Source organism: Balaenoptera musculus, chromosome 1 (assembly GCF_009873245.2).
Source record: "Balaenoptera musculus isolate JJ_BM4_2016_0621 chromosome 1, mBalMus1.pri.v3, whole genome shotgun sequence".
Taxonomy (NCBI): domain Eukaryota; kingdom Metazoa; phylum Chordata; class Mammalia; order Artiodactyla; family Balaenopteridae; genus Balaenoptera; species Balaenoptera musculus.
Window position 1 is genome coordinate 1945395 of NC_045785.1, and position 11770 is coordinate 1957164.

Consider the following 11770-nt stretch of genomic DNA (forward strand, 5'->3'; position numbering starts at 1 on the left):
ATGGAGTGTTATTTCATACAGCACGGCCATAAATTTCACTAGCCACTTGTCAGCTTATTTACAACGCAAATCCCAGCTGCTCTGAGAGCCCGGCTCCCTCGCAGCCCTGGGCTCATCAGTCCTCTAAATTTCAAATGTACTTCTCTGGGCCATTTATTTAGAGTAGGACCAGGAGAGGGCCAGATTCGGGACTCTGTGACCAAATTGAATGCGTCGCTGCCCTGCCCAGCCCCTCCCAGCCCCGCAGAGGTTGAGGGTGGGAGGTCTCAGGTCTGTGATGAGCTCCTCGTCCAATCCTGTTTCGTACTCAGGGTTCCCACTGCTCTGGGATAACGCACGGCCGCTGGTGGAGCTTGCAGAGGGTCCCTGAATTTCCAAAGGTACAGGGAAGGAAGGCTAAGCGTGCAGCCACCTGTGTAGACCAAGGCGGGCACACCACGCAGCCCGTGTGAAGCCTGTTGGACAGGGGACAAGCGCCCAGACCCGGGCTGGGGCCAGCTTGGCCTTGCACTTGCCCTACGGGCGAGCCTGGCACCACTGGGGGTGGAGGGTTTCTGTAACTTCGGGGGTGTGCCGGGGGCAGAGTGGGGGAGCGAGACTGCGCAGGCTGGGATGTAAAAATCCTCCTTTCTGGGCCGTTGGGAGGGGAGCGCCAGGTCAGAGGACACCCGAGTATCTCTGCTCAGCCCAGCCAGGGAGAGGGCTCGAGCCCCAGCCCAGCTGCTCTGGCACCGCAGGCTGAGAAAGACAAGATAGCCACCTTCCCGGTGCTGGCAGCCAGGACGTGGGTCCAAGTCACGAGGCTGGGGGAGGACCGAGGCCCCACGTCCCAGGGACGCCCAGGGGCCCGGAGGCAGCTCAGCTGGCCCAGCAGGCCGGCCTGGCACCGAGGAGCAGAGAAGGCTGAGGGCGGCTCAGGAGGAGCCCAGGGGGTTAGCGTGCAGATCACGGACGGCTCTTAGCCCGTCTGCTGTGGAGGAAGCCAGTGTCAGCCTGGTCTCAGGCAGAATTTGGACGCTCCGGGAACTGAGTAAATGAAGCCCCAGAATCACACCAGGGGAGCCGTAGGGGCTCCCTCTAGCTGGGCCCCTCTCCCCAGGGGTTATCCCACAGGACGGGAGGTGGGGGTAACTTGGAGCCTCTCAACCTACCAGGACAGAGCTTCATAAAGCTGCCACCCCTTCGAGCAGGGAAAGCTCAGCTCCTGGGCCCCGGCGGCGGCTAGAGGGGGCCTCAGGCTTCCTTCCTCAGGGGCCCTGGGAACACTGAGGTTGCCCAGACTCCCCGGGCAGGGCCAGCCTCTGAATGTCAAGTGTCAGGCGGGCACCTCGGGTTCTGGGTGGGCAGCACTGGGAAAGTCCCCGCCAGCCCGTCCCCAGATAGGAGGCCAGGGCCCCAGAGCGTCCTCAGGCACGTCCCCGTGCATATGACCGAGCGCTCGTGACCAGTACGCTGTGCTGGAGCACGGCCACTGGCCCCTGTAGGAATGCCAGGCCGCGTCCTCAGGACAGGTCCCCACGCCTTCCAGCCACGCCCTCTGGGTGAACCTAATGTCCCGAGCTCATGCCCCGCTGCACTGGCTGCATAGACTCTGCCTCCTGAAGGGCTCGGCCAGTCAGCATTCTACCGTGCTCGCCTCTCAGCTTGTCGCTCCACGGAAGCTCGTTTCCAAAGCAGGAAGAGACCTGAGCACAGGGATGGATGTTTCGGTGCACCTGTGCCTCTGAGACTTGGATGAGCATCCCTGGAGGAGTTCTGAGGCCAGGTGCACATGAGCGTGCCCACCAACACGTGTGCACATACACTGCACACGCACCCGCAAGCGTGCACATAGCCACACGTGTGTGCAAGATGCTGAGACCCACGCACACGTGTGCGACTGTAGACCCCTGAGCCGGAGTGCCTCTGCCATGGCCCAGCTGGACGTGTAGAGCGGGCGGGAGCGGTGGACGGCCTTGGCCGGGACTCCTGCTGCCAGGAGGAGGTGGCAGTGTCTGCAGAGCTGGCGGCTGTGGGTCCTCCGTCCCCCGGCCTGGCTCTCTCTCTCTCTCTCTCTCTCTCTCTCGTTCTCTCTGCTTGCTTCTCAGGGCCGGTGTCACTCAGGCCCTCGCTGTCAGTTCCCCTGGTGATCACCCTCTCTTTCCCTGCCCTCGGGGCCACCAAGGGTGGTCGTGAAGGCTGTGCCCGCACGAGGCCCCACACCCATGGGGACCTGCACGTGGCAATCGTGCCTCATGGCAACTTCCCGTCAGTAAAGCGCTTTGCTCTGGTAAACTTGGGGGGTCACGACAGTATTCTGACAACAGAAGCATCTGGAGGAAAGAGCGTCTTTTTCTAATTTCCCAAGTGTGCCGTGCAGCCTGGCAGGGGGTGCCCCTGCAGAGGGGCTGAGGGCACCCCCCACTGAAGGGGGTCCGTGGACGGAGGCCACCTGACGGGGTGAGGCTGGGAGCCCTCTTCACCTCAGGGCAGTCAGTGAAGGATGCTCGAGAGAGTTGGGGCAGCCCCCGCGCCCTGTCAATGGACTGGCCAGCTGAGGCCCCAAGGGAGATGCGGTCCGCCCAGGGACCTGCGAAGAGGGGCCGGGACCAGGCCAGGGTGCGGTTCTCCGCCAGGGAGGAAGGTTGCAGGCAGCGGGTCTGGGCTCCTCCTTCCCAGGAAAACCTGCCAGGAGCATCTTTCCTGGTGCGCGGGTGCCCCCTTGAGGCTGCTGGGGGCACGCCGCCCTCTGCCGTGGACCACCAGGCCCTGGCCTCCGCGCTGGGCGGACCCTGACAGCAGAGAGGGCGAGAGATGAGGGGGAGACCCCGGAGGGCCCCGGTGCTGCCTACCCAGGGGCACAGGCCCCAGAGGGTCCCCCCCGCCTGCTCAGGGCACAGTCCGACACCATCCGCCGCCGAGGGGTCTGGGGGGGAGCCCCCACTTCCAGGGGCAGCTTTGCCAGGACCGCCTCCCAGTGGCCTGGGGGTCTCCTCAAGGCCGGGGGCTCCGCTGAGGCGCCGTGTCTTACAGGTGTAAGTACTGCGACCGGTCCTTCAGCATCTCCTCCAACCTCCAGCGGCACGTCCGGAACATCCACAACAAGGAGAAGCCCTTCAAGTGCCACCTGTGCAACCGCTGCTTCGGGCAGCAGACCAACCTGGACAGACACCTGAAGAAGCACGAGCACGAGCACGCGCCAGGTGGGGGTCTGTCTGGTGGGGAGGGGTGGGGGGGGGGCAGGAAGGGAACACATGCTAGTTCTGTGGGAAAGCTTGCAGTCACCCCTCAAACCATTTTCATTAAGGAGAATCTCGTCCTGTTGGGTTTTCCTAAGAAGTGGGTTCCCTAAGACCGCCCCAAATGCACACCCTGCTTGGCTGCCCGCCCCGTCACTGGTGCGCCGTGGAGGGAGGGGCTCAGCTGAGGGACGCCCTCCTCTCATGCTCCCCCCTCACTGCAGTGAGCCAGCATTCAGGGGTCCTCACGAACCACCTGGGGACCAGCACCTCCTCCCCCGCCTCCGAGTCGGACCACCATGCACTTTTAGATGAGAAGGAAGACTCCTATTTCTCAGAAATCAGAAACTTTATTGCCAACAGTGAGATGAACCAAGCAACAACGCGAACAGACAAACGGTAAGAAACCCATCCCGGGGCCCCAGGAAGGTCTGGGCTCTGCACGGTCACCTGTGTGGTCACGCCCACAGCAGGGTCCCCCGTCCCAGCACCAGGGACCCCAGGCCCACCGCAGAGGGCGAGACCCGTGGGCTCTGCAGTCAGTGTCCGTCCCAGCCCCCTCTCTGCCTCGGTTTCTCCACCTGCAGAGGGTGATTAGAACAAGCACCCTGGCCTGATGGCATGTGTCACACACTCAGTGCAATGCCAGCACAGAGGCCTAAATGGCACAGTTTGGCCTCACGGTTAAGAGACGTGCAGCCAAACATGGGCCAGGTGACGGCTCCTGCCACAAGATCTGCCACGCCTCTGAAACTCCAGGACATTCTTATTTAATCCGAGGCACAAAAGGTTTCTTAGCAAGAGTGCTGCCCCTTTAAATACACACACACAGAGGCAGAAGAATGGCAGAATTGGGAATTCAAGGATACGGAGGATATTCTGCATAACCTCCATCCCAGGGCTCAGCTGGCAGAGAATCAGAGATGCCCAAACTCCAAGAGTCCTCAGGGATGTGCTCCCCTAATTCTGCAGAGGCCCAGAGGAGTGGGTGGGCTGTGGCTCTGCGGCCCCAGGGCCCGGGTCCCTCCCCACCCATCCCCAGCAAGGTGACGAGGGTCCCCCAGGACACCCAGCTCCCCAAGAGCCTGTCTGTTCCCACATCACTGGTGCCCCTGGGGGCAGAGCAGGGGCACCAAAAAGACCTGTCAAATCTACAAATGGGCATGACATGACACTTGGACTGTTTCTGGCTCTGCTAAGTCCTGAATCTATGCCCGGGAAGGTGATCTCACCTGGCGCCTGGGTGGGCTCAGAGGAGGGGACGTGGGAGAGGCTGGCCACGGGCTGCGCATCCCAGAGCCCTGGCTGGCAGTGGAGACCTCACTCCTGGGGGCAGCCCTGCCTGCTCTACAGCCAGCAAAGTGCCCATGTCCATCCTTGGCTCTGGGCGCATGCTATGGTCTCATGGGAACCCAGCCCCTGCCATCCGCTCCCGGCGTGCGGGGTGCGGAATTGTGCTCACACAGCACCCCACGGCTCTGAGAGCTGCCGTAGTTCAAGCTCTGTGATCTCCGCCTTCAGAGAAAGTCACGGACCTGAGCACCCAGGGGCCAGGCCATGAGGCACGTCCTGGCTGTTAAAGACTCTCCCTTTGTGCCCAGGGCAAAGCCAGATGAGAACTGACAAAGACATGCCCGAGGCATCCTCCCTGGGGTGGGCGGCCGTGCCAGGGTGGCTCCCACACCTCAGGCTTGGGTGGCAGGCCCAGCTCGCAGCCACGAGGAGGACGCTCCAGGAGAGCCAGCAGACAGAGGGGTTGTCCCCAGGGGGAAGAGGGGACGGCACCATCCTAATCCCACGGAGTAGAACACTTCAACCAGGGCCCCCGGGCGGTGGTCAGTGGCGCTCAGAGGAGGCTGGCCTCACGTCCCTCAGAAGGCCAGGGCAGAGCCACCCTGCCAACCCAGGCCCTCGGCTGGCCCCTCCTGCTAACGCTGCATCCCGGGAGCCGGGGGCCACTGGAGGTGCCTGCACGTCGTCGTCGGAAGTGGAGACCATGGTCGCAGTTGACGTTTGTCGGCTAATGTGCGGAAAGCGTTAGGATGTTGGCGGTCCTGTTAGGGGCCAATAGTAACATCATCCAGAACCAGCGTCTTTCTCTTGACCGTCAGTGAGGATTCAGGGCCTGCCAGGCTTCCTGGCCCTACAATCCCAGAAACTCCTGGGCTGAATCCTGTCTCCCCCCCAAATTCCTATGTTGAAATCCTAAGCTCCAGCACCTCAGAGTGTGACCTTATTTGGAAATAGGGTCTTAAGTTGTAATTAGTTAAGATAAGGTCTTACTGGAGTCGGGTGGCCCATATCCGATAGGACTGGTGTCCTTAGAAGAGGGGGAGATCGGGACACACACACGCACAGGGAGGTACCGTGTGAGGACGACGCAGAGATCGGGTGATGTGTCCACAAGCCAAGGAGTCCCAAGCGTCGCCAGCAGACCACTGGAGTCCAGGGGAGGGGCCGGGAGGAGAAGCAGCCCTGTGACAGCGGGGTCTGGGACGTCTGGACTCCAGGACAGGGAAGGATGGCTCCCCGCTGTTTGAGCCGCAGCCGTGCTGCTCTGGTACGGTGGCCTCGGGGAGACTCCCCCGCCCCAGGCAGCTGTGTGGAGGCCTGGACACTCGTCCTGGTGTCCTCTCTGTCCGAAGCCGTCTCCAGCCAGACCCCCCGCTCTGTCCCTGCCGTGTCCGCCCCTGTACCCACCCAGTGAGCTCTGGTGCTTGATGCAGGTCTCCCACCAATGAGCCGACCCTCTATGCAGGGCGGGGCTGGGGACGCAGAGACAAGGCGCTCAAGGCTGCTGCTCCTACAGAGAGAGGCTCGTGTATAAACCTGCACAGAGAGCTCAGGTTTGCTAAACTGACACACAGGGCTTTGCGCTGATCCGAGCCCCGGGGCCCAGGGCTCCCCACCTGCGCTGTGCATCAGCCCTCAGCGTGGGGCCTGTTCTCACGTCCCTGGGAGGGCGTGGGCTCCGAGGTGGCAAGCCCTGTCCAAGGGGACCCTGCCAAGACCCAGAGTGGGAGGCAGGACCTGGCTCTGGGGGCCTCACCGCGGTGGACGGGCGTGCACCCGGTGACGAGGGAAACGTGCTGGGGTCCTGCCCGTCCTGGAGGTCAGGTCAGCTCTCAGCATCCGTATACTTCCCCGTGGAAAGAGAAGAAGGAAGACAGGGACGGCCGAGAGCAGGGCCATCGGGGTCTCCCCCAGCCCTGCCCGGCTCCCCACCCTCTCTGAGTTTGGAGGTGGTGACCACTCGGGGGGGGGACATATCCTCTCGCCTTGGTGCCCCGAGCGGGACCCCGAGTGTCCCCTGACAGCAGTGGACAGACTCCGTGGGCCGTGTGAGGTCCAGGAGGAGTGGGGACCGGGGGCTCTGAACTCGGGCTCAGGAAGCCTGTGCCTCGCCCTCCCCACCCCCCTCTGCCCACGTGCCGGACACCTGCCCAGATGGCCTCGGGCCCAGCCCACCTGTGGCCACAGCCCCTGGTCACAGACTTGCAGACGAACCAGACAAAGCTGGTGACATTTTCTGAAGAGAACGCGCACCCTCTCCCTCACTGCTTGTTTTCTGTTTTCAGTCATGAGCACCCGGGGTGGGAAAGGCTCGCCCGGCTGCAGGGACCCCGAGGGAGATGAGGTGGGGTCCGGGCTGCAGGAGAGACTCCCCTGGCGGGTTTCCATCGCTGACAACAGCCCGGTCCGCATGGTCCGGGCCCCTGGATCCCAGACGCTCCGTCTGCAGAGGGGCCGCCCCGTCCGCGTGCCCTCATGGCGGGCGGGGAGGAGCAGGCATCCGTCAGGGCTGGGCCGGCAAACCTCCCGTGCTCGGAGCCTCCCCGAGGGCGCCCCTTGTGCGGTGCCCAAGCCCAGAGCCCCCTTCCCCACCAGGCCGGCGTGGCTTCCTTCCCTGAACCCCTGAGTGGCCCGGTGTCCACGCCGGCATGACAGGAGCCCTGCCGCCGAGCGGTCCCCGCCCAGCCCCTGCCCGGCCCTCGGCAGTCACCCTTCTCTGCCTGAGTCACTCCCTCCACAAGGATGGCAGCCGAGGCCGAGGGTGCGGAAGAGCCACTCGGGACCCCGGCTCTGAGGGTTCAGTGACCGCGGCGGGCAGGCTGCCTTCGCAGGGGGCGGGGGGGCCATCAGGGAGGGCGGAGGAGCTGAAGCCGCGGGAGCAGACCCGCTGGCCTCCGGGCGTCTGTGGCCGACTCCCTCCGTGTCATTTCAGGCCGGAAGTCCAGGACCTGGACGGTGCCCCCCAGTGCCCGGGTCTGGCTGGCGGGAAGCCGGAGGACGTGGAGGAAGACGAGGAGGAGGAGCTGGAGGACGACGACAGCCTGGCGGGGAGGTCGCAGGACGACACCGCGTCCCCCACCCCTGAGCCCCAGGGCGCCTACGCGGATGAGGAGGAGGAGGTGCCGCCCGCCTCGCTGGCCGTGGGCTTCGACCACACCCGAAGGTGGGCACCGGCCCTCCGGGGGCCCCGCATGCCGGGGGACCCAGGCAGGGGCGGGGGCGGGGCCAAGCACCGTTGCAGGGGGCCTCATTCCCACACCTGCCATCCACCCAGCGGGGCTCACCCTGCTTCCCAGCAGGCGTTCCTACTGCAGGGACTTCTGTGTGCAGGCAAGGGGGAGGCCGGGCCCCAGGAAAGGGGGTCAGGGCCCCAGGCCCCAAACTCACACGCACACGCACACACGCTTCCCCAGGCCTGGAAGCAGAGTGGGGGAGGGGAAGGCTGAGAGGGAGCTGGTCCTGGACCCACGGGCCGTGTCCGGCCATGCAGAAGAACCCGGAGCGGTGACATCTGGCCTCCAGCGGGCTGTGAGGGGTGGGGGCTGAGCACCCACAGTTCTGGAAGCAGGTGGACCACAGCCACGTCCCCCAGGTCCCGACTGCTCGCCGCCTCCTTTCGGCACCAGGGATGCTGCCGGCATTCCAAGATCCTCCTGGGGGAGGCCCGTAGATCCCGGAGGCCTTTCCGAGATGGCCCGTTTCCTCCCAGCCCTGAGTCCTGGGAGCAGGAGCCCCGGGCCTCTCCAGAGCCGCCCAGATTCTCGGGAACCGAGGCGTCCCCGGCTGCCCCCCACCGCCGAGACCCAAGCGCCCTGCCTGCTGCCTGCAGTGTGTGCACGTGCCCACCTCCTTCCGTGCCCTCCCTCCGTCGCTCTCCTGCATCCGTGTGGCTTCCGTCCAGGTGTCCGTGTCCGTGTGTCTGTCTCCTCGTGCATGTGGCCCATGGAGGTGCCGTGGCGTGCATGCAGGCACGGAGCCAGCCGTGGGGCGTCAGAGAGGTGGCGAGAGGCCAGACCTGCTAACGGCAGGCCCCTCTCCGGTCGTTGGTGCAGGTGTGTTGAGGAGCACCCAGGAGGTCTGTTGGCTTTGGAGCCGATGCCGACTTTTGGGAAGGGGCTGGATCTCCGCAGAGCAGCTGAGGAAGCATTTGAAGTTAAAGATGTGCTTAATTCCACCTTAGATTCTGAGACTTTAAAACAGACCCTGTACAGGCAGGTTAAGAACCAGGTAGGTACCCGCCAGAGCCCACCCCTCACCTTCCCCAGGCTGGAAGGCAGGCGGCAGCCGCGGCCCCTCCACCAGGGACAGCCTTGCCTCTCGCTGTGGCCATCCCATGTCTGCCTGGGGGACACCCCCCGTGCCCATTGCATCGGCTAGAGAGACCCCCAAATGACTGCCCTTGCCCACAAGCGGGGTGGGGCAGGGAGAGGTTGAGGGCAGATGAACGCAAGCGGGACCGTCACGGGGGCGCTCCCCCCGCAATGCTCGCGGACACGTGGGTCCCCGTCCTCGCATCCCTGGAGGGAGGCGTCCACAGCAGGTGTCCTGCCCTCGTGGCTGCACTGGCCTCTCTCTGCCTCTACCCGAGCAGGGATGATGATAGCCCAGGGTCTTCTCGAGGGACGCTGCCCCGTCGGGGGTCAGGATTGCAAGCTGCAGCTGTGACGGGGTCAGCGGGCACCCGGCTGGCTGGGCACGTCTCGTTCCTCAGCATAGCTGTCTCAGGAGCCTGCCTCCCGCTTCTCTCCAGTCTGGGGGGCTCGGGGTTTCACTCAGCTCTCTGCAGCCCACCCGAGCCTCAGCAAAAGCCGTTTGCGTGTCTGTCTTCGTCTTTTTACTAATGCTGTCCGGAGCGTGACCTCGGGCGGACTTCCCCCCAGACCGCCTGCCCTGAGCGGCCCCCAGTCCCGTCTACTCACGCCCTGTGGGCTAGGCCGGGCTCCAGGCCAGAGGCACGTCTCAGAAACGCTGCACATCGTTTCCCCAGAATATCTCTGTGCTGCCACCATGGTCATCCACAGGGGACAGGCCCCACCAGGCAGGGCCTGAGCCTCGTTGACAGGGTCTTAGCGATAACTACCAGCATTCCCAGTCCCTCCCAAAGAGCACGCTTGCCTGGGAACGCGTGCTGATCACCAGGGGATGCGGAGGCGACTGCAAGGGGGGAAGTGCCCCAAAGAGGCTGAGGGTCTTGGTGGCGCTCTGCACAAGCGCCTGACAGAGCTCCTCCCACCGCGCCTTCCTCCTCTGTGGCCCGGCCCCCCGCGCCTCTGCCCTCATCTACCTCTGGAGCTGAGGCCAGCCAGAGCGGGTGGGAGGCCGGGAGGGGACGCGGCCGGCCTGGGGTCTGCAGGACCCCTGGCCGCACCGCTCACCTGCCCGTCCCGGGTGTGCCCCGCCCTCTCTCCCACCAGGCGTACGCAATGATGCTGTCCCTTTCCGAGGACGCTCCTCTCCACACCTCCTCCCAGAGCCCTCTGGATGCTTGGCTGAACATGGCGGGAGCCACGCCGGAGTCCGGAGCCTTCAACCCCATCAACCACCTCTGACCACCCCAGGAAGGGCTGGGGTCAGAGTCCAAGCGAGGCCACCACAGGCCCCCGACATCCCAACAGAAATCCCAGCTGCGGAAGATGGAGGCCAGGGCCTCGGGGAGCCGGAGCGGCCCGGGGCCGAGGAGACCCCTTGTCACCTGCGTCTGACCTCTCCTCAGCGTCTGTGCCCCCCGCCACGGTTCAACTTTAACTTTTCCAACGAAAACTCAGAACCCGGAGTCCTTGGAGCCGTCGTAGGGTTTCACCGGCTCTAAGAATTGGTCTTGAGGACGGCGTTCGAGATGGTTCAGCTCGCAGTGTCTAGGCGCAGCGCAGGGGGCTGCTTCGCAGAGTCAAGCCCGTGGGCGAGGGCGGGATTTGAACCCCAAACTGAGGCCGGCGGGCCGCTCCCAGGTGCCCGCGTGGTGTCTCGAGAGGGAACGGACAGCTGGGTGTGCTCTAAAGAGGGAATCGCCCAGATGATTTTTATAATGAAAATTACAAGAATGACCCTTTTGGTAATCTTATTGACGACAGAGTCTATTTAAGCATGTGGTTTTAAAAATAGACAGTATTTTTAAAAAAAAAAAAAAAATCAAAAAGTGACTTGCCAATTGTTTTTTAAAAGTAATTTTGCATTGCTTTGAAATCTCAGCTTATTTGCAAACCCAAACCTGCCTGGGAACCAGCACTGCGTTTGGGGGTGTTCTTTATACTGTAGATGCGGAGAAATTTTCTATCTCTGACCGTATTTGTAAAGCCAAGGTGATTCTGGGGTCCTCTCCCCCGGGCAGAACTGAGTTTGGGGGGCCGACTCCCGTGAGCAGTTGCAGACTGTGCCCGGGAATCAGATACGGTGTCCTGGGCTGGCCCAAGGCTGGGACTCGGAAATGTGCCTGTCATTGTGTGCCATGTGATTCGTGCCCGTGGCCCCCACCCGGACTCCCACTTGTATGGGGGCGGTCGAAGCAGTGGCTGGGCCCCTGATGTTCTCCCCACAAGGGCTGTGCCTCGGCCGCCCCACACCAGCCCGCCCGCCACCGTCCTTCAGAAGGCAGGGCCTGCCGGTCCCGTTCGGATCTCCAGCCCTCACTCTCACTCCAAGGCTCCCTTGCTCCAGGCCGCCAAGCTCCACGTGCACCTGACACCCCAGGACACGACTGCCACTTCGCTCTTTGTGTGGGCTCCTGGCGGGCGGGACCCGGCTCCAGAACGAAGGGCGTCCAGACGCGACCTACCGCAAAGAGCAAAGGCAGCAGAGCCCCGTGGGGACGGCGCCTCCCCGGGGACCAGGCTACTTCTCCACTCGGATGGGCTTTAAATTATTCCCATAGGGGCCAATTTCGAGTAATCGTTTGTTTTCCCTGATGGAATTGACCTTAATCTGTATATAACTTGTAATTTTTTCTAATTCATTTCTTTTCTTATTTTATTTCTTCCTTAACAGTATTTTTGGCATTAGACATTCTTATTGTGAAGAAATAATGTTAATATAAGTATCTAGTGAAGGACCAAAACCGTGTAATAAGGTCGTGTGATGTGTGATCAACAACCAGGGAGTGGGGCGGTTTTGAATGTGCCAAATACCCCGCGTCCCCCGCCCAACAAATCCTGCTGCCCGTTTTCCAGACAATCATGTGTTTCTGTTAAATTTGAGTTTCGGTTGCATTTAAGACAAGTGCTCTATTTATTTCGTTTCTTGTTTGGAAGATAAAAAGAAGAATA

The 11770-nt window shown here is 62.9% G+C and overlaps 1 protein-coding gene across 5 annotated transcripts in view; it reads left to right on the forward strand.

Annotated features, from left to right (window-relative positions):
- The window catches only part of PRDM16 (PR/SET domain 16), a 323024-nt gene extending 311886 nt beyond the window's left edge, over positions 1-11138 (forward strand). For 4 of the 5 annotated variants that reach the window (XM_036826123.1, XM_036826133.1, XM_036826139.1 and 1 more), the window contains 5 exons: positions 3013-3182; positions 3443-3617; positions 7444-7674; positions 8564-8738; positions 9926-11138. In XM_036826123.1, coding sequence (XP_036682018.1) covers positions 3013-3182; positions 3443-3617; positions 7444-7674; positions 8564-8738; positions 9926-10060 — 886 coding nt within the window. In that variant the 3' untranslated portion in view covers positions 10061-11138. The remainder of the gene's footprint in view (positions 1-3012; positions 3183-3442; positions 3618-7443; positions 7675-8563; positions 8739-9925) is intronic. The other variant, XM_036826148.1, reaches the window with a different exon arrangement.
- The last annotated feature ends 632 nt before the right edge of the window (positions 11139-11770 follow it).